At 33.2% G+C, this 23,337-nt stretch overlaps 1 protein-coding gene across 4 annotated transcripts in view; it reads left to right on the top strand.

Annotated features, from left to right (window-relative positions):
- Window positions 1–23,337, top strand: part of SOX6 (SRY-box transcription factor 6) — a 442,494-nt gene that overhangs the window by 175,288 nt on the left and 243,869 nt on the right. For all 4 annotated transcript variants that reach the window (XM_065883041.1, XM_065883044.1, XM_065883043.1 and 1 more), the window contains one exon: window positions 4,165–4,254. In XM_065883041.1, coding sequence (XP_065739113.1) covers window positions 4,165–4,254 — 90 coding nt within the window. The remainder of the gene's footprint in view (window positions 1–4,164; window positions 4,255–23,337) is intronic.

Raw genomic sequence — 23,337 nt, 5'->3', positions numbered from 1 at the left:
TGCTTTAATATTTTCTTTAAAAAGTTAATAAAGCAGTAGGATCTGTATACAGGGGGAGCAGTCATTGTTGTTTCTCACTAAGGTATTTTAAAGTTATTTTCTATGTCATGTTTGTAATGTTTCAGCATTTCTAGCTTTATCACTTTGAGGTAAAGGGAATAATGATAAGTGTTTACTCACAGGTAAATTGTTTTAAAGTACGATAAAAAATTTTTCCCATTATCCTTTCCCATTCCCCCATGATTTAATTTTAATGATGATTTCTTTATTTACTCTCTTTGACCCTTTATTTTGCTCAGAATAGTAGTTAACGCTGCTGCAGCTTTGTTTAACTAGGAATAATTTTCAATTGTTCCTAAAATATCATCATATAGATTAGGAAATAAATATCTCACATACTCTCACTTCAAATTTCCCTTGTACTGTAAAATTAATTATTAGCACGATAAAGCATTCCTGACTTACCTGGCCTGAAACCTAGGTATTTAGGAAACCTAGGTATTTAGGAAGCAGAAACATTGCTTTGCAATCCATTATGATATCTTTCCTTTTTTCCTTAGAAAAAGGTTATTGAAATAGAAAAACTTAAATTTGCAAAGGAAAAGGAAAAACAAAAGCTATGCAACTGAGAATTAATTTATAACATATCAGAACCCTTTACATCCTTGATTAAAAATAAGCAAGAATTGAAGTGCAACTCAATTTTTCAGTCCTGTTTTTATCACAGTATTTACAAAAATTAGACAAGATAAATATAATAAACTCTCATATTTCATGGAATATGTATTGGTTTATGGACACTAATTCTTTCAAAGTAAGAGGAATTAATTTTGGCATTTTCCACTTTATACTGAAGTGTTATGGCTTACATTCATTTTTAATATGTACATATTACCGTGACACATACTATAATATCGTGATACTATAATTTCCAAAAGGTGTGTAGTTTCTTCCTGTTTAGCTGAAAACAACTCAGTCAACATACTAAAATTTGAGTAGTCAAACTCAGATAATAAAATATACTGTATATCTTTTCATTGTTTTGAGGACTGTGGCATATTTATCTGTGTAGAGTTATCCAAGAATATTCGGGTGATGTTTAGTTCTTTTTTTTTCCATTTGGAATCCTGCATAAGTACTGAATTGAAACATGGGCTTACTCTTTGCGTGGACATAAGGCAAACTGGACTTCTTTACTTATCTTGACCTCTTTGATTTTTGCATTTGTGCATGATCAGAAAGGGGCAAAGTCTGATATGATGAATCGCCTCTGTAAAGCTAGTGTCCTGTTAATGTAGTTGACGTATGTGGCACAGGAGGATGAATACCGTTCATTTTTACCCTTACCTGGATATTGTTTTGAGTGGGAAATTTGAAAATATAAAATTTCACTTTTAACTTTAGCATATATTTCCTCATTTCAAGTCAGAAACGTCTTGGCAGAGGCAGTAGTATCCTCTGCATATGTAGCATTTTAGTACATCTTGTGGTACTGCATCTTCTGGTCTTTTTCCCTCACCTTACTTGTTTCACATTACAGTGTGGGTTGTGTTTAGTACTAATTGTGGTATGTATGCCCTTAGAGGTCTGGCAGACAGATAATTAGGTGAAAAAGCTCAGTTTTTCAAGAGACCTTCTCACAGTTTTGAATATTCCTGGAATCTCCCAGAATTGAGATTAAATGCTGATAAAGTTGTATGTAGTGACCTTTATTGTCCTGTAGATAAAGGCAATCAGTGATTGTTACTAAATATTTTCATGGGCTATAAATATAGACTTGCAAAGCCTGCTTTATGTTTTTCCCCTCAGTGTCTTCTACTGAAATGGGAACTCATAGAGCTAGATTAACTCAGCATTATGGTGAGAATTAATTTTCTAATAGGAATGTGAAATGTTTTGAATTTATTAACCATTTTATTAATGATTAGCTTTTATGTAAAGCTGTGTCTTCAAACTTATTTGATAAATGTTTGAAGTGTATATTCTTGTTGTCCATATAGTTCTGTTTTTCTCCCATGAAGTTTCAGCATTCTTTTTCTGGAGCTCTGAAAGATTTCAGGTCTATTAATAGAAATGAGAGACATATTTTAGCCTGTTTTACATTTAGTGTGTATCTAATCCTAGTTTATGAACTTGCTGTGAATTTTGGATCATTACTAGTCAATTGGGATTTTTGTCTTGACCATTATAATATGTGCACTCAACTCAAATTTTAACCAATCAAGTTATGCTTTAGCGTTCATATCAGTGATTATCAGTTTAGTACAATGTTATAACATGTATGAAAAGGTTAAAAAAAAGTAACAAAACTTAGTAAGGTAGGAAGTTGAAGACATTTTGTTGATTATTCTTATACATGGTCTAATGTTACATCCAGAAATTTAGACCTGATTTGAGAAAAAGTAATCTCTGATAGGCATGGCTTTGAAGATTTTGCTCCTTAACTCTCAAATTAGTATTATCTTTTCTATGACTTTAGCATAAAAACAAAATATGTGTGGAACAAAGTATACACCTTGTTTCTGAATTTAAAATAAAAGTAACAAGAGAACATTTTGAAAATTAAATACAAACTGAACATACGCATATGCATATAGGCCCTATTAGCAGGTCACTCAGAATCCAGTTTTTAATCACAGTGGTAGGTCACTTGTTGAAGCCTGCGAAAATAATTAATAGGAAAGACTGGAAGGAAAGAAGGAGGAAAGGAAAGAAGGGAAGAAGTAAGGGAAGGAGCAGGGAGCTTTCACTTAATAGAATCAAGCTGACTTCTATTTAGAAAGAACTTTAGCTTCTGTGATAGAGAGCTAATATGGTTGTTCTTCATCAGCGATTTCCCAACATACTGATCTGGATTCTATCCATTCCTTGATTGATTGATCATGTCACGAACAAACGTTAATTGTTTTCACCAATACTTTCTAACCATGCAGTGGTCCTCTCATCTCTTACCCGGGGCTCACTGTCTTCTTTTTAAAGCTTATCTAGTTTCTAAAACCCTTCAGATCCATCTTGACCTTATTGTCATTCTGAAAAATTCAAGGAGGATTTAGAAGTTGGAGAAAAAATGAAAGGGAACATGCTAAAGAGATAGGTACTGATATGGGAGAGAAAAGGCATTTGGAATTGAAGTAATTATTTTAAATATAATTTTAAAAAGGAGTTATCAGAATTTTGACACTTGGAATGTTAAAGTTTAATGGGAGTATTCTTTGCACTGAGGATTGAGTGTTTAAATCTGCTTTCCCTTTTGGAAACATGGCCTGTTTGTTAAGATTTGAGGCTTAAAAGATACACGTAAATAGTTGTAAGCAGTAGCTCCAGTTGCAAATCCATCTGAACAGAGAGAAAAACATAACTCATTGATAAAAATTTGCTAATTATTAGAACATTCTAAAATTTAAACTTCTGTAAACTTTATGAATCTTAATAGAAACAAGTGTAATCTAGTATGCTATTTAGAAATGCTATTTAGAAATGCAATAGGTCAAGCAGCGTTTAAATAAGGATTTTTCTTGAAAAGATCATGCGTCTCTTTTTATATAAGAGAAAAGTTTTAACTGTTTTCGTTACTGGGGGACAGAGGACATCATGACTTTATTTTCTTTGCATTTTACTCTAAATGGGTATTTTACAAAAGTTGCCGTATGTTTATTTCTTTTTTAAGGACTAAGTAGTTACAGGTCGATTGGTCTCTTCTCCTTTGAAGATTTATCATTCTTCCTTGAATAGCACATGAATTTTGCTTGGACTTAAAAAACATCACCTGGCTTGAAAGGAATAATATCTAAACTTAAGCTTGTATGAAAAAGCCCCTTGTTCTGTCCAATTGGTCTAAGAGGTGATAAATGCTGGCTGAATATTAATTAACTATAGTTATAATACCAAGATAAGATTATTGAGCATTATCTTTTTTTTTCGTGGGAATAGTTTAAATAATCTTCCAGCCAAAAAAAATTTAGTTATGGTATTTTGTAGTAGATAACGGAATATAATTGTTTGTATCCTAGGGTTAAAACAGCAACAACAAAAAATAGCTTTAATCATTTATTTTTGAATAACAGAATTTCTCCGTAAACTCCACAGCCTTCTGTATTTGTAATATTTTAATACTAATCAAATACATGTATAATAGTTTTAATACTTACTTTTTTATTTTAATAGATTCCTCCTGCATGGAAAAACTACTTTCGAAAGATTGGAAGGAAAAAATGGAAAGATTAAATACCAGTGAACTTCTCGGAGAAATTAAAGGTACAATATACAGAATATCAAACATATCAATGTAGAAATATTATTTTGTTCCACAACACATTTGCTTATCTTCTGTGCCCTAACATTAAATTCTTACCTCTAATATTTGTTTACATCTGAGAGGGTAAATGTATAGTGTGTTCCTGAACTTTATTCTTTTGTGATGTTTTTAGAACGAAAGTTTTGCCCTTTCTTTTTTAGTCTATAAACATATAACTTATAGGGTAAACTACTTCATTAGTTTACTGAACAAAAAGTATGAAAAAGAAAAAAGGTTATGTCAAAGATGAACAAATTAAGTTAGAGATAATTTTAATCCTTCCTTTTGAAATCATAATAATAGCTTAATTGATGAATCCAAATCACTGATTTGAATTTCTTCTGATCAAAAAGGGTCAGCTGTAGTAACTGTCAAAAAGGATTTTGTAGAATGTGCTGTTTATGGTTTATGGCTGGATTCTGAGGCCTGTTTACGTGTTCAAATCCTGGCTCTGTCACTTACTAGATGAGTGATTTTGGGCAAGTCACTGAAGCTTTCTATGTTTTGAATTCCTTGTATCTAAACTGAGGATAATAAAAATACCTACTCCATAGGCTCATTAAGAGAATTAGTATATGTAAAGCTTTTAAAACTGCCTGGCACTTAAGAAAGTCCTCATGAGGGAAAGCTGTGGTTGTTATTAACTGCCCATAGGATTGTAGGTTGATTAATCTCAATCAGATTTCACCGGACTTAACATTTCATGATCTCCAACCCGGATGAGAATGAGCATCCTTATTTTTAAAGATAAGTGATCGACGTTATTATTTTGAAACATGTTAAGAAGCCGGCAGTCCCAATCCATTACAGAATTAAGCTGCCCTATCAGTTAAGAAGCTATACTTTTTGCCCAGTTCTCTCTTGTTGATTCCTTTGTGGAGATGAAGTGCTGTATCACTAGCTTTTGGTATCATGAATAGAATCCATTGTCATTAATTAATTTTTTTCAGTTGTCCCTTACAGACAGTCATCACTCTGACTTGACCTGACAACTTGGGAACTTAATTACATTAGTTTTCTGAATTTATCAAATGACTTCAGGTGAATATTCCCATGGATAATTCCTCATTTAAGAGGAACATTTCACGATAACTATCTGATGAAAATATTATTTTGAATTTATTACAGAAAACTGCTTAGTGTTCAGGCATGTTATGTTCAACTCAAATGAAGAGAAAAGGGAGTTCTATCTTTTCCAAGAAATAATTAATAACTCATTCTATTAACTAATGCAGTATCAAAATCAAGTGGAAATTGGATATTATTTTGAATTTCACTGCTTCTGTTTTGTACTCATAAAGGCCATTTGCTATTTTGGAAAAAAAAAAAGAAACTCAACTTAAAACTGACGGGTGGAAAGAAAGTCATTAGTGACATATTCTTTATCCAGCTGCAATAACATGGTGTGTGCTACTTTGCACGTCATTCTGTGTTTTCTTCCCTTTCCAAAGTCATTGGTTTTATGACAGTGAGAACAGAAATGGTTTATGCAAAGGCAAGCTTTTGCCAGCGTGAATGATGGGGGTCTTGCTTTCTCTCAGTAATGTGGAAGCTAACATTTTATTATGTTATGATTCAGCATCGAGTTTTTATGCTTTGGGTTATCTTTCCCCCTCCCACTTTCTATCTTTATTTTTGATTCTAAAAATGCAAAAACTGTACTAGTTTTATATAATCAAAATATATAAATCTCAAAAGTGAAACATGCAAAATTAGGCTTTTCAAATTCTTTAACTTTTTCTTTTCTGGATTCTGTATGTGAAATGTAAACTTTCATTTGTGTACTACCCTCAGTTTTATGGGTATAGAAGATAAGATTCTTACTAAATTTTTCATTTTGATTTACTCTATGTAAGTGTCTCTTTTTACATCTTAATATCTTGTCACCATAAACATTATACACAAAGTATACCAATAATATAAAAAATTGAAAAAAAATTAGTTAAAGTAGTGTTCAAATAGTTTGATTCAGCCACTGCTGAAACTCAACATACATTTTTGCTGTAGGCGAGATCAGATCAGTTATTAGCCACCAAAATTAGTTATAATTATCCTGAAATTTTAGGGTGATCTAAATACTATCTCCAAGAAAAACATACTAGGGGAATTCCCTGGCGGTCCAGTGGTTAGGGCTCCTCATTTCCACTGCAGGGGGCACCGGTGCAATCCCTGGTCGGGGAACTAAGATGCTGCATGCCGTGCAGTGCGGCCAAAAAATAAATTAAAAGAAAAGAAAAGAAAAACATACTACAGTGGGTTATCAGGGTTCAGTGTATCTCAAGCGTGTGTATTTATATATCTCATTATTTTTCCCTCATTACAAAATTCATATACATTTATTGTAAAAAGTATATAAACACATCCAAAGGAAAATATAATTGCCTTTTCATTCTACCTGTATTATAGTATATATCCTTTCCATTTTAATTTATGCATAAAAAATTTTTCCCTTAAAATTGGAATCATCCGTTTACTATTCATTTGTAATCTATTTTTCCCACTTAATGATATATTGTGAATTTCCCTGATTAGGTCCTCTTCTAAACTATTATTCTTATTTGCAGAAAATATTGCATAAAGTGAGGTTCTTATAATTTAACTGAGTCTTTTATTCAATATTTAAGTTGTTTTTATTGTTTGTCATTATAAAGAAAACCTTGAACATGGGTAACTTTTTAATACTTTTCCGTGTCAATTAGTGGTTATTTTCTTACAATATATTTCTAAAAAGTGAAATTACTGGGTCAAAGAAGGTGTTCTTTTTAAAAAAGGCTTTTGATTCACATTGCCCTTCAGATATAGTGTTCTGTGCTCTCACCAGCAGTATATGCGAGTATTCCCTTGCCCTCAGTAGCAAGTATTATTATTTTAAACATTTCTTGCCAGTTTGATAAGGGAATATAACATATTATTGCTGACTTAATTTGAATTCTTTGGATTCTTATTGAGAATGAAGAGTTTTACATGAATTTATTTGTATTAAATGTCTCTTCCTTTGTGAATTGTCTGTTTATGTTGTTTGCCCATTTTTCCTTTAAAGGATTTGTCTAGTTTTTATGGTTTTTAAGGCTCTTAATGTATATTTTAATGGTATTAGCCTTTATTTGTCATATATGTATATTTTGTCATTTTCTTTACTTTATGGTTTTGTTGTTAAATCTTTGCCTCCCTTTTGTAATGCTCTTTTTTCTTTTTTTTTTTTTTTTTTTCTGTTTGGGGTTTGTTTAGAAAGGCTTCTCCCAGTCTAAAATTATATAATATTCTACTATATTTTCTTCCAGTTCTTTGACTATATTTTTATACACTTAAGTCTTTGATTCATCTTGAATATATTTTGAGTATAATTTCAACCAGAGATATAACTTAATTTTTTTTCTCAAGTTAACCAAATATCTCTGTATCATTTATTAAGTAACCCATCGTATCCCATCTGACTTGAAATAACATCTTTTATTACATACTGATTACATATTTGGAGCCAGTTCTCAGTTTTTGGCTCTATTCCATTTATCTTTCTACTTAGACTTTTACAGTGCTAGGTTATATTAATCACTGTAGCTTTATAGTATCTTTGAAAAGTATTGCAAGACCTCATTCATAATTATTCTTTAAGGTGTTTGTATACTTCTCTAAAGTTTATCTTAGATTTAGATGTTGTTAATTAAAATTGCAAAGTGATTTTTAAAAAAAGATTATAAAACTATGGGATAACAAATCTTTTTAGCATTGAATCTTTCCATTCCAAATAACTTACTCAATTCTTTTCTGTCCCTCAACAATGTTTTGTTTTTTATATACAGATTCTGCACCTTTCCTTTGATGTTTCCTTTATAATATTTAATATTTTTACTTGCTCTTATGAATGAGATATTTTTCATACTACTATATTTTTGTTACTATATTTGGGGGTGTTAGTAAATTTTGCTGATTCATTTTATAACTTCCCTTTTTGTCAGACTTATTAGCTCTAGTCATATTTCAGCTGATATGTTTTCTCCTCTTTTTTAGCAGTTATTTGTTCCTTTTTTTCACCCCTTCTTTTAATACACTACCTAGAATATCAAGAATAATATTAAATAATACAGGTGATAGCAGGTATTTTTATTTAGTTTTTAACTTATGGAATTGTCTTTAATATTTTACTGTAAGTATTATACTGACTGTTGATTTAATGATTTTTATCATTAAAAATCATGCTAGTCCACTTTATTAGGAGTTTCTATGAGAAATTGCATTTTAGTTTATGGCATGTCTTATTGGTTTTTGTTTTTCAAATTTACTGATGAAATAAACCCTAATTAGTCATGGTGTAGTCTTGTTTTAATGTACTGCATAATTTTATTTGCTTACCTTACAGTTATTTTTGCACCTGTATTCGTAAATGAGATTAGTTTGTGTTTTTCTTTATTTGTACTCTCTTTGTTAAATTTTAGTGCCAGAGTTCATGGAATTGGAAAGCTTTTCCTCCTTTTTTGTGGAGGAAGGCTATGTAAAACTATTGAATAGACAACATCTTATTAATAAGTGGGAATCTTTTTTTATATTCTTTTTGTGTCCTTTGCCTGAAGTGGGTCTCTTGAAGGCAACATATTGTAGGCTCTTGGTTGTTTTTTTTTAATCCGATCTGCCACTCTGTCTTTTGATTGGAGCATTTGGTCCATTGACATTTAAGGTAATTATTGACAGATATGTATTTGTTGCCAGATAACTGAATCACTTTGCTGTATATCAGAAATTAATCAAACAATGTAAATCAACTATACTTAAATAAAAAAAGAGGACAATGATTTCATCTTAGTATAATCAATAAAAATAAACATTTGAGTTCATCAGGTGAAAAAAATAAGTGGGAATCACTTATTTCTTAAAATTCTGAAAGAATATATTCATAAAACATCTAGGCTTAGAGTTTTCTATGGAGATAATTTTTTTTTTAAGTTTCTTTTTCTCTTTAAGTCAGTTTTGCCAGGAAAAAAATTTCCTAGAAAATTGTATATTTCAATGAGATTTTCAAAAACATTAGTATTGTTTTAAAATACAATATCGCTTATTTTAAGTTTTCCATTTATTTGCTGTTATATATTCTATTTAAATTTTGCATATTTGTGTTCTCTCCCTTTTGTTCCTCAATTTTTACTTGCTAGTGGTTTTTCTATTTATCATTCCCCCCTTACTCCCCAGTAAGGATCCAGCTTTTAGGTTTACTTGTCAGTTCTGCTGTTTTTCAGCTTGCCAACTACTTAATCTTGCTTTTACCTTTATCATCTCTCTCTTCTTTGTTTTTCTTATACTTTTTCTTTTGTCTGTTTTCTGATACCTCCTAATTTTCTAAGTTGACTACTTTATTTTCAACATTTTTTTATTAATTAATAAAAGCACTTTTAGCCATGAATGTGTTTGTAGAACTAGCTTTATGCATCCCATAAATTTAAACTTTTAGAATTCTCATAGTCATTATTTTCTAAATAGTCAATATTTATATTATTATCTAACTTATGTTTCTATGTCATTCTTAACTTTATGTCTTCTTTTGGATTCAAGAATGTGATGAAGCTGAGAAAAGGTGGAAACAACCTCTGTCATTGGAAAATTCTTTGTGGTGGGTTAGGTGCTAGAAGGAGAATTAAAGTGTGGGCAATAGAATGGATGAGCTATACTGAAAAATGAATCTTCAACCCGGTGACTTTAATATTACTACATATTAAGAAATAATACATTAATAACCTACTTTTTAGATTTTACTTTAAAAAATACTAGTGCTTTCAAATAAAAGTCCTATTATCTAAGTGAAATAAAGCAGTATTTCCAAAACTCTTGGTAGGAGTTAGAATATTGCTAAAGGTGGACAAACAATGAATCACAGATTTTCAGTGGGCCTGTATCTGAGTCTTGTCTAATATTCTTTAAGAGAAAATCCCATGCCTAACCCCCATCATATTTCCATAGGTAACTTCTTTTTTACAGCAGCATTAATTGAGGATAGAGTGCTGTAAATGGCATAAATTTAATAGCAGTAATCTCAAAGCAATGTTCAAAAGAGGTTAATATTATTATGAGTATTGTTAAATAAATTTATTATTAAGACTTAAATGAAAGATAGCATAAAATGATTAGACCTTTGCCTTGGTCTGGTTACATCTTAAAGTATTGTGTTCTAATTGGGTTACCATATTTTAAGGGGTCTGTTGTGAAATTAGTATTTATCAAAAGTGGCTAGACTAGTAAAGAGACTTGGACATTTAATGTGAATAGTGATTCAAGACCTAGGGAAGTTTGACCTCATACACGTTAGATGTTTGGAGTTTTGTTCAATAGAAGTGGATAAGATTTTTGTGTTGTTTTAGGGGGTTAAGGTAATAGGGAAATTGTTCTCAATATACAAAAGAACTTAGGAACAATTAATGGCTACCCAACATTGATGCAGTTGGATCAAATATAGTGGTTGTTCAATAAATATTTATTAAATGAATAAATGAGTGGATAAATTAATAAAATAAAATCAATGGAAAATTTAAACAGATGTAGAGGGGTATTCCTGCTTTGGTGGAATGTTCATGACCTCCTAAAATTCCTTCAAAATTATACTAGTGTTTATTAAATTTTCTTAATTTTAAGACTGTTCTTCAAAATACTATCTATTTCCTGTCAGTAAGTAATATAATACTTTTGTGAGATACTTTATAAAAGAAACCATGTACTAAAACTACCTACATTATTTTATCTGATCCTTTGGACAACCCAGTGAGGAAAATATTTTTATATTGATTTTACATGTGAGTAAAATTAGACTGAGAGAAATTAAGTGGCTTGTTTGGGTCACTCAGAAAGTTATGGATGTCGGGTTTGAATCCTGGTCTCTAAAGCCTCTGTTTGGTATAATACAGATTACTTCTCAGATTCTCCAGTCTTGGAATTCTGCACTGGGGACAAGGGGAAGATAGACTCTGGACTGTTTCGTCCTCCTGCAACACACGAACAACCAAAATACTTCCAATTTTGCTCTTTTCTATGTAAGTGAGGCAGTATAGCAAAGCAAGCATGGGTATAGGTAATACAGTTTTTCCCTATAGTAGTGTTTGTCATTTAAAGAAATTGAGACATAGTTCATTTACAATATTATATTAGTTTCAGGTATACAATATAGCGATTCAAATATTTTATAGTTTATACTCCATTTATAGTTATTATAAAATATTGGCTATATTCCCTGTGCTGTATAATATATCATTGCAGCTTATTTATTTTATATCTAATAGTTTGTACCTTTGAATCCCCTACCCCTATCTTGCCACTCCCCCCCTCTCTCCCCACTGATAACCACTGATTTATTCTCTGTATTTGTGAGTCTGTCTCTTTTTTGTTATATTCACTAATTTGTTTTATTTTTTAGATTCTGCATATAAGTGATATCATACAGTATTTGTCTTTCTCTGTCTGCTTTATTTCACTAAGCATAACACCCTCCAGGTCCATCCATGTTATTGCAAAATTTCATTCTTTTTATGGCTGAGTAGTATTCCTATATATATATATATATATATATATATATATATATATATATATATATATATATATATATATTTATACTGCATCTTCTTTACCCATTTATTTGTTAAAGGACACTTAGGTTGTGTCCATATCTTGGCTATTGTAAATAATGCTGCTCTGAACACTGGGGTACATGTATCTTTTTGAATTAGTGTTTTCATTTTCTTAGGATATATACCCAGGAGTGTAGTTCTATTTTTTAGTTTTTTGAGGAACCTCCATAATGTTTTCCATAGTGACGGCACCAATTTACATTCCTACCAATGGTGCACAAGGGTTCCTTTTTCTCCACATCCTTGCCATCATTTGTTATTTGTGTTCTTTTTGATGATAGGCATTCTGACAGGTGTGAGGTGATATCTCATTGTGATTTTGATTTGCATTTCTCTGATGATTAGCAATGGTGAGCATCTTTTCATATGCCTGTTGGCCATTGGTATGTCCTCTTTGGAAAAATGTCTGTTGAGGCCTTCTGCCCATTTTTTAATTGGGCAGTTTGTTTTTGATATTGAATTGTATCACATATATATATTTTAGATATTTACTCCTATCAGTGATATCATTTACAAATATTTGCTCCCATTCAGTAGGTTGTCGTTTAATTTTGTTGATGGTTTTCTTTGCTGTGCAAAAACATTTAAGTTAAATTAGGTCTCATTTGTTTATTTTTGCTTTTATTTCCTTTGCCAGGAGACAGATCCAAAAAATATCGCTACAGTTAATGTCAAAGAGTGTTTCACCTATATTTTCCTCGAGGGGTTTTATGGTTTCTGGTCTTACATTTAAGTCTTTAATCCATTTTGAGTTTATTTTTGTATATGAGAAAATGTTCTAATTTCACTCTTTGACATGTAGCTTTCCAGTTTTCCTAGCACTACATATTGAAGAGACTGTCTTTTCTCCATTGTATAGTCTTTCATCTTTGTCATAGCTTAATTGACCATAAATGTGTAGGTTTACTTCTGGGCTGTCTACTCTGTTCCACTGATCTATGTGTCTGTTCTTTTGCCTGTACCATACTGTTTTGATTACTGTAGCTTTGTGTTGTACTTTGAAATTAGGGAGAGTAATATGTCCAGCTGTGTTCTTCTTTTGTAAGACTATGTTGTCTCTTCAGGGTCTTTTGTATTTCCACACACATTTCAGAATTATTTGTTTTAGTACTGTGAAAAATGCCATTGGTAACTTGATAGGGATTGCATTAAATCTGTAGATTGCCTTGCCTTGAGTAGTATGATCAGTTTAACAATATTAATTTTCCAATCTATGAACACGATATATCTATTTGATTGTGTTATCTTTAATTTCTTTTAACAGTGTCTTATAATTTTCCAAGTACACATCTTTTACCTCCTTAGGTAGGTTTCTTCCTAGGTAATTTATTCTTTTTGATGCAATTGTAAATGGGATTGTTTCCTTAATTTCTCTTTCTGATAGTTGTTGTTAGTGTATAGAAATACAACGGTATTAATTTTATATCCAGCAAGTTTATCAAATTCATTGATGAGCTCTAGTAGTTTTCTGGTGACATCTCTAGGATTTTCTATGTATAGTATCATGTCATCTGTAAACAGTGATAATTTTACTTCTTCCTTTCCAGTTTGGATTCCTTTTATTTCTTTTTCTTTTCTGATTGCTGTAGCTAAGACTTCCAATACTATGTTGAATAAAAGTGGCGAGAGTGGCCATCTGTCTCTTGTTCCTGATCTTAGAGGAAATGCTTTCAGCTTTTCACTGTTGAGCATGATATTATCTGTGGGCTGACCATATATGGCCCTTATTATGTTGAGGTATGTTCCCTTTAGGTCTAAGGTTAGGTTGTTTATTTGAGATTTTTCTTGTTTCCTGAGGAAAGCTTGTATTGCTACAAACTTACCTCTTACAGCTGTTTTGCTGCACCCCGTAGCGTTTGGATTCTTGCCTTTTTGTTTTCATTTGTCTCCAGGTATATTTTGATTTCCTCCTTGAATTCTTTAGTGATCCATTGGTTGTTTAGTAACATACTGTTTAGTCTCCACATGTTTTTGTTTTTTGCAGTTTTTTTCCATGTAGTTGATTTCTAGTCTTATTGTATTGTGGTTAGAAAAGATGCTTGATATGTTTTCAATTTTCTTAAATTGAAATTTAGAAAGACTTATTTTGTGGCCTAGCATGTGATCTATCCTGAAGAATGTTCCATTTGCACTTGAAATGAATGTGTACTCTGCTGCTTTTGGATGCAGTATTCTATATATATTAAGTCTATCTCATCTAATGTGTCATTTAAGGCCAGTGTTTCCTTATTGATTTTCTGCCTGGAAGATCTGTCCATTGATGTAAATGGGGTGTTAAAATTCCCTACTATTACTGGGTTAATGTCAATTTCTCCCTTTATTTCTATTAATATTTGCTTTATGTGTTTAAGTGATTTATGTTGGATGCATATATATTTACAATTGTTATATCTTCTTGGATTGATCCCTTGATCATTATGTAATGTCCTTATTTGTCTCTTGTAACAGTCTTTGTTTTAAAGTCTATTTTGTCTAATGTAAGTATTGCTACCCTGACTTTCTTTTGATTTCCGTTTGCATGGAACACCATTTTTCATCCTCTCACTTTCAATCTGTGTGTGTCTTTAGATCTGAAGTGAATATCTTGTAGACAGTGTATATACAGGTCTTTTTTTTTTTTTTTTTTTTGTATCCCTTCAGCCACTCTGTGTCTTTTGATTGGAGCATTTAGTCAATTAACACTTAAAGTAATTATTGATATGTATCTACTTTTTGCCATTTTCTTAATTGTCTTAGGGTTGTTTTGTAGTTCTTTTCTGTTCCTTTCTTCTTTGGTTCTCTTCTCTTGTGATTTGATTCCTATCTTTAGTGTTGCTTGGATTCCTTTCTCTTTTTTGTGTGTGCTATTACAGATTTTTGGTTTGGGGTTACCATGACGTTTGTATATAACAAAATTAATATATGAATAATTATTTTAAGTTGCTGATCTCTTAATTCTAATTGCATTCTAACAATGCTGTATTTTTTACTCTCCTCCCCTCATGATTGCTGTTTTTGACATCAGATTTTACATCTGTTTGTTTTGTGTATCCCTTAACTGCTTATTGTGAATATAGATGATTTTACTACTTTTGTCTTTTAACCTTCCTACTAACTTTGTGCATGGTTGATAAACTACCTTTACTGTGTATTTGCCTTTACCAGTGAGCTTCTTTCTTTTGTAATTTTCATGTTTCTAGTAGCAGCCTTTTCTTTTTTGCTTAGAGAAGTCCCTTGAACATTTCTTGTGAAGCTAGTTTGGTGGTGCTGAACACTTTTAGCTTTTGCTTGTCTGTAAAACTTTTGATCTCTCCATCAAATCTGAGTGAGAGCCTTGCCGAGTAGACAGTATTCTTGGTTGTAGGGTTTTTTCCTTTCCTCACTTTATATAAATATATAGTGCCTTCTGGCCTGCAGTTTCTGCTGAAATGTCAGCTGATAGCCTTATTTAAGTTTCCTTGTATGTAACTTGTTGCTTTTCTCTTGCTGCTTTTTTATTGTCTCTACATCTTTAATATTTGCCATTTTAATTACATTGTATCTTGGTCTGGTCCTCTTTGTGTTGATCTTGTTTGGGACTCTTTATACTTCCTGGACTTGGATGTCTGTTTTCTTTTCCAGGTTAGGGAAGTTTTCAGCTCTTATGTTTTCATGTATGTTATCTGCCCCTTTCTCTCTCTTCTCCTTCTGGACCCCTATAATGTAATGTTAGTATTTTTGACGTTGTCCAGAGCTCTCTTAAATTGTCCTCATTTCTTTTCATTCTTTTTTCTGTTCAGTTTCAGTGATTTCCACTACTCTGTCTTCCAGCTTGCTGGTCCATTCCTCTGTATTATATAGTCTACTGTTGATTCCTTCTCGTGTATTTTTCATTTCAGTTATTGTATTCTTCACCTCTGTTTGGTTGATTTCTTTTTATTTTCTAACTCTTTGTTCAAAACTTCTAACTTCCTGCTCTGTTCATCCATTTTTCTCCTGAGTTCTTTGATCATCTTTACAATCATTACCTTGAGCTCTTTCTAGGGTAGACTGCCTATCTCCACTTCACTTAGTTCTTCCTCTGGGGTTTTGACATGTTCCTCCATTCTTCTGCCACTTCATTTTGCCTAACTTGCTGTTTTTATTTCTATATATCTGGTAGGTTGGTTATGCTTCCCGAACTTGGAGAAGTGGCCTTTTGTAGGAGACATTCAATGCTCCCAGCAGTACACTTCCCTCTGGTCACCAGAGGTCTATGCTCAACCTCTATGTGGGCTTCATGGGTCCTTATGTTGTGGTGGGCTGCTACTGTGGGTGGTCTGTAAGGCATGACTGGCTTCCAGTCCAGTTGGTTTCCGGGTCCTGCCTTTTTTGGAGGCTGTCCACCACTGGTTGGTGGGGCTGGGTCATGAGGTGGCTGGCTGCAGAACCCTGGGGTGAAGCTGGGGTCCAGGAGATCCTGTGGCTGGTGGCTACCCATTGTTGTGTGAAGCTAGGGTTAGTGTTGACTCACTGGCAGGAAGAGCTGGGTCCTGGAGTCTGACTGCAGGGCCCAGGGGTCCCAGAGCTGGTGTAGGACCACTGGTGAGTGGGGCTGGTTCCTGACACAGCTGGCTGAGGGGTCCAAGGTGTCCTGAACCTTGTTGACCTGCTGGTGGGTATGCTGGGTCTTGCCAAGTCAGGCTAGCGGCTGCAGTTGTCCACTGCTGGTGGGTGAGGCTGGTCCTGAGGCTCGAGCAGGCTTGCTGATGGGTGGGGCCTAGGTCCAGGGAATTCTGGGGCTGGTGCCTGTCCACTGATGGCTGCAGCTGGGTCCTGGGGTCTCTGGCTGTGGGGCTATGGGGTTCCAGCTCTAGTACATGTGCGCAGGTGTGTGGGGGCAGGTCCTTGGCCCTCTGGTGGGTAGGGCTGTGGCCAAAGGCAGCTGTGGGCTCAAGGGGGTCTTAAAGCAGCCTTTCTGCTGGTGAGGTGAGGGGTCCCAGAGCGTGTTAGATTTTGTGTGTGCCCTTTAAGAGTGGAGTCTATCCCCTGCCACCTCCAAGCCTGGAATTGTGCATAACTGGGATCTTGTATCTTTGTATAATGGATGTTATTTGTGCGAAGGGCAGTTCGTAAACAGCACTTGTTCTTTTAATAAAAGAATGTTTTACAAAAAAAAAAAAGAGTGGAGTCTATTTCCCACAACCCTCTGGGTCTTCTGGAAGTAAGACCTTCTGGCCTTCAAACCCAAATGATCTGAGGGCTTTTCTTCCCAGTGCAGGACTCTTGGGCCGCAGAGCCTGATGTAGGGCTCAGAACCCTCTTTCCTTGTGGAGAACCTCTGCAATTGTAATTATTTTCCTGTTTGGGGGTCACCCACCCAGGGATATGGGTCTTGATATACTATGACTCTGTCCCTCCTACCCATCTTGTTGTGGTTCCTTCTGTACATCTTTACTTGTAGAAGAACTTTTCTGGTAGGTTCCAGTCTTTTTAATCAATAATAGTTCTGTAAGTAGTTGAAATTTTGGTGTGCCTGTGAGAGGAGGTGAGCTCAGGGTCTCTCTACTCTGCCATTTTGGCAAAAGAACACCTATGGAATTATTTATCTTGATCTAAATCCGAATGAGAGGGACTTCCATGGTGGTGCAGTGGTTAAGAATATGCCTACCAATGCAGGAGACACGGGTTCAAGCCCTGGTGCGGGAAGATCACACATGCTGCGGAGCAGCTAAGCCCATGCGCCACAACTACTGGGCCTACGTTCTAGAGCCCATGCACCACAACTACTGAAGGCCACGCACCACAACTACTGAAGCCCGCGCTCCTAGAGCCTGTGCTCTGCAACAAGAGAAGCCACCACAATGAGAAGCCCTCACACCGCAATGAAGAGTAGCCCCCGGTCGCTGCAACTAGAGACAGCCCATGAGCAGCAATGAAGACCCAACGCAGCCCAAAAAAAAAAAAAAAAAAATCCGAATGAGAAAGAGGGTGGAATAATATAGTATAAAGATACAAGGTGAAGCAGAAGTACTGGCAAAGCCCATAACCCATTTGTATGTATACTTGTTTGTTTGAGTGAGGATGCCAGGATACTTATGGTGACAAAACATTTCTAAATGCAATGGTGACATACTAAATGATGTCTAGAGCATTAGGATTCATCCTCTGTTTCTATGCATGGATATAGCCTTCTGTGGTTTATATAGCAGAATCTTAGCCAGCCTTCTGTTTTTGCATACATGCCCCTCTATGCTGTGGCTGGCATCTCCTCCTTGGTGTGAAGGCGCCTCCCTGGGCAGTGTGCCAGAGAAACAGTAATGCTGGTTGTTTGAGTTAGCACAAACTGTTTGTCAAACACACAGATGATAAGAGAGAAAAAATAATTATGTGATATGAGCCAAATAAGGAAAATATTGCTTTCCTTCCTTGGTCACTTATGACTAATCATCTCAATATTTACATTTAGGGATTAAGGTAGATGAGCTTATAGGTATACTGTCCTGAAGCTTAGAAAAATGACAGTCTCTTTCTGTTAGGGAAAACAGTGATTAAACATATGCTTTTAAATGGAAAATTCTACAAATGATTCCCAGTGTTTTTAAGGTTATTGTTGAAACACAATTACTTACTATAGTTATTCAACTAAAATGTCTGAGAGATTTGTTCTGGAGCCTAAATATTGTTGCTATACTTTAATATTAAAAACTTTAAGCATTACTCACTGTTACTTCATTAGGGTTTTTACTAAGAGAAGTAAAATTAGAAACTGTGTTGCATCCAATAGTGCAGGCATATTACAGTTGTGCTTGGTACATGTACTGAAGTAAAAATGTGAATGTATTATAATTTTGCTACTATGTGCCACTGAGAGCCTGGTTTCATTTTCAGTTTTGATTGCAAACATAAATCTTTGATGGAGAGTGCAGGAACACAAAAGTCATGGTTTTTTTCAGTGCATGATAGACCTTTGAAGATCAAATAGTGTAGGTTATTCTTGAAGTAACTTAAGCAGTGCCGTTATCACCAAAGGGTCAGTATGAATGTAACAGCATTCCCAAAGAATTAGTGTTCAGTGTCACAGGTTACTATCTTAACTACCAATTCTCTCAACTAGTCTGTTCACTTTATAGTAAGGGCCTAAACTATATCTAAGTACTCTGATTGCTTATTCTATGCATTGCCCTTTCTACGGAATACTCTGTTTTTTTAGGAATAGTAATTCATAGTTACTGGTATTTTCTGTTGTAGGCAATCACAGAAGGACTAGAGTGGTCTTCCAAAAGCTGTGACTGTACACTTTACATATTCATTTATAAATGAGCTTTTCTTGAATTTCCATTTACAAATTTACAGCAATTTCTTCATCCAAGGGAACTTAAAAAAAATCTGGAGGTGTTTAGAGACGAAACATCTGTCACTTTTTAACTCCAATAAAATCAGCAAAGTTCACATACCTAGTGATTTTTGCTGTCTCATTAGGAAAAAGGATTGAAACAGTAATATATCAATGTTTAGATTTCATGTGTTTTGAAATTTTTAAATTGTTATTTCTAAGACAAATGCTGTATTGCTCTAGAGACCAGCTTGTGAAAGAGATTCAGAGTACGTGTAATTTTCTCATTGATTTGTATGAAATAATGTAGTAGAGTGTCACTATCTATTTTCTGTATAAATCTGTGTAATTGTAGAACTTGAGAGTAATATCTAAAATCATGGAATCTCCAAAAATTAAATTTGAAGGAGCTTTGCATGTTACGCAATTCAACTTATTTTCCATATAGGGATCCCAATATCCACAAAAGAAGAGTCACTTCCCTAAAATAACACAGTAAATTACTAAGGTGGAATTCCCCTCAAATAGCACATTTAGCCCATTTCACATAGTCTTTTGGTCATCTTGTAATCAATAGTGAGTTATCATTGCAGAACTCATGAACTCTTTTTACTAACAATAAATGCACACCACAGCTAGTTTTATAAATATATATGTATTATAACATAGCAACATCCATTTTTAAAAATTATACCACTTTGCATGAATGTAGACATTTCAAAGCTCTCCTTTATAAACATCTCAGCTCTCTGTTATAAACATCTTTTACTTCTTTTGATGTCTGTGTGATATACATACAAGCAATTAAAACCTCCCTTCACTTGAGATTGGAGACACAAGGTCTTCTTAATCAAAAGTCAAACAAAAGCTACAGACAAAAATTACTACTATATGATTAAGGTCTAAAGTATTATGATATATTAGAATCATTGTTAACTGTTGGGATTAAAAGAAATAGATATGTTGGGGAAAAGATCAGTTGAATCTAATTACAGAAATCAACGTTTACTTAAAAGAAAATACTGACGTTTAATAACAGGTTCTGGCTATAAATATAGCACTGGCTAAAATTGTTCTTTGTTATTGTTATATTGACCACATAATAATATTTCAAATTCATTGAATAAGAATCTGAAACTTCTTTTTTAGTAGTTAATTATTATAATTAAAAACATAAAACTTTAAAATCATATCTCGTTTCAAAAATTTCAATTAAAAATGTTCTTATATGTAAAAATAGTCACCATTTATAAAGTATTCCTATTGATTCCATTTTTAAAAGGCTAATTTTAGCAGTAGCGAGTGGGAAAGGAGGCAAAATTGGTTAGAAGGAAAAAAGATCCAAAGTATTCTTACACAATTATGATTACATTAAATATGTATTAGTCTATTTGGTGACATATCGAAATAAAAGAGAACACATTTTGATATAATTCAAAAACAAGACATTTCACTTTTTTCTTCCTGATTGCTGTGATGAAAATAAACATTATAACCAGCATGCAGAAGAAAAACTCTTACTAATTGCAGCCTAGATTTTAAGTAAAATGAAGGTCATTAGCAATTTCCTGGAAGCCATTCAGATTGCTTACCAGGAAATGGTAGCTAGCAGGACATCTGTAATCCTCCTGTGTGGAATTAGTGAAAACATACTGGAGCTTTAATGATGTGTGTTAGATTTAGTCTTATGGTGGAACCTTCGTTTATCAAAGTAGTTCGTATTCTTTGAATACAAGTGTTTTTATTTCACTATTAGTGTACAAACCCAGAATTTAAAATAGCGTTTACCTTCCATCCATCCATACAAAAATACATGCATTAATACACACCTGTAATTTGGGGTGTGACTCAGTGCAATAAGAGATGAGAGGGTAACAGCAGAGCTGTAGGAATCTGGGAAATGTGTTTGGGCATATTGAAAGAAACTTCTCTTATAACTTGGAATGCTGATTTCATAACATTTGGGTAGTGAATTTAGTCCCATTTTTAGTAGCATCTTCTTACTCCAATAAAGAGATAAGCAAAGCTGAGTGTTAAGTGAAAATACCTCACAGGACATAAAAATTTAAGTCTGACTTATTCTGCATTATAGTGGGAGAAATGGGGTCACTAATTTAGAGGCTTTCAGCATAGCTTCTCTATATTAACTGAATTATTGTTTGGCTTAATAAGGATAATATCTCTGGAACTATTAAGAGTGACAGAGTAAAACTGAGGAGAGCATATGTATGCTCCAATTTGTGTAAAAAATTGTATATACACAGAAAATTGCTGGACGGATATTTAATAAACTGTTAACAGAGGTTGACTATGTAGTTGGGGGTGTGGGGAGTGAAGGGTATGGGACAGGGGCTGGATTTTTAATTTGAACTGTATAGTTTGTACTGAAGTATTTTTTAACCATGTGTAGGCATTGCTTTTTCAATAAAAACTAGTTAAAAAAAAAAAGACTGAAAGCAAGTCTTGAATAAGAAAATGAAAGGGACTAGTTTCATTATTTGTACAAAAGAAAATGGATTATGCTACTTACTTTAACTTCTGATTTTTTGAGAGGATTAGAGACAATATGTATGTTTGGGGTGGCATGGAGTAGGGAATCAATAAATGCTATAGGTAGCCAACAACACTTGTCAACACAGTTGACATCGTTTAGTACTTGAAACAGTAAATATTTATTGGTAGAATGACGAACTGTAGTTCTAAAAATTTTTGCTCTCAGGACTATTAAAATGTATTGAGGACTCTAAAAATGTTTAGTTTGTATGACTTATATCTATTAATACTTGTTGTGTTAGAAATTAAACCTGATAAGTTTAAGAAATATTTATTAATTCATTTAAAAGCTATGATAGTATACCTGTTATATATCACCATAAAGATTTTTTTCAGTTTTTTCTTTTTTTTCTTTCTTTTTTATTGATGTATAGTTGATATACAATATTATATGTTACAGGTGTACAATATAGTGATATACAATTTTTTTGTCAATCCCAAACTCCCTATTTTTTTAATAAAAAACATATTTCTTAAAAATAATTTAGTGAGAAGGGTAGCATTGTTTTACATTCTGGTAAATCTCTTTAGTGTATGGTTTAATAGTAACTCTCTCATATCTGCTTTTTGCATTCAATCTGTTGTGAAATGTATTGATTGAAGTATATGAAGAGGGAGAAGTGTCTTATAGCCTTTTCATATAATTGTGAATTTTCTTCTAACCACACCAAATTTCATAAATGGTAGTTTCTTAAAGGTTAGGCCCAATGTAGGATCTGAAACCATTTCAATGAACTGTCAATACTTTTACATTAAAATCCATTGCTCCAGTTTGACCTTTGAATGAATTTTTTACTCCATGTATTATTTTGTAACAGCCTTTAGATTACATTGTTTTACTGAGTTATGAAGATCTACCTTATTTTGGCACATTTTATCATACAGTATCAAAAAATCACATTCATTAATGTCACAACTAATCTTATCAGAAAATCTTTTAAGTATTTGGAAAGTATCATGGTAGTGATGACAGATAGTTTTCCAAAATTCTAATTTTCCCTTTAAAGTTCAAATTACATTGTTTCCACCAATACTTTCAGTTGTTTTTCTTGAAGTGGCAGGCTCACTTGCCAAAATTGAAGTATGCAAAATGATATTTTGTCTTTTAGTTGTTCTTTCAAATAAAATTGGTGCTTTGTGTATAAAAAGATATGAAAATGTCTAAAAAGATATGAAAATGTCAGCATGCAACTCAAACAATAGCATGTCATTTTTCTTGAACTATTATACTTAGGTACAATAAACAGCAGAATGCTTCCCATTTTATCACACAGAATATTTTAAGTATGAGTACTTAAAAGTGATTATTTAATAAAATTGTTTTTATTGTTTCATCAAGGAAATTATTAATGGAAACTGAACTTTCTGTGTTTTTTTTTTTAACTGTAAGTGTATAGTGGTGAAGAATACAATGACTACTAGTAGAGGTAGGTGCATTTGATTCATGCTACAGGACCAGCAATTTTAATCCACTATTTCATTTGCATCATTAGTGCAAATGTCAACACTAAAACATGCAGCACAATGTCTTAGTATTATTATGAAAACAGTGTTGACCTCAGGTACTCTGGGATTACAAGGGGTCCAAGAACCACACTTTAAGAACCACTGGACTA

This window comes from Phocoena phocoena, chromosome 8 (genome assembly GCF_963924675.1).
Source record: "Phocoena phocoena chromosome 8, mPhoPho1.1, whole genome shotgun sequence".
NCBI lineage: Eukaryota > Metazoa > Chordata > Mammalia > Artiodactyla > Phocoenidae > Phocoena > Phocoena phocoena.
Note: the sequence above shows the minus strand (reverse complement) of the source record. Positions and strands in the feature narration are given on the sequence as shown.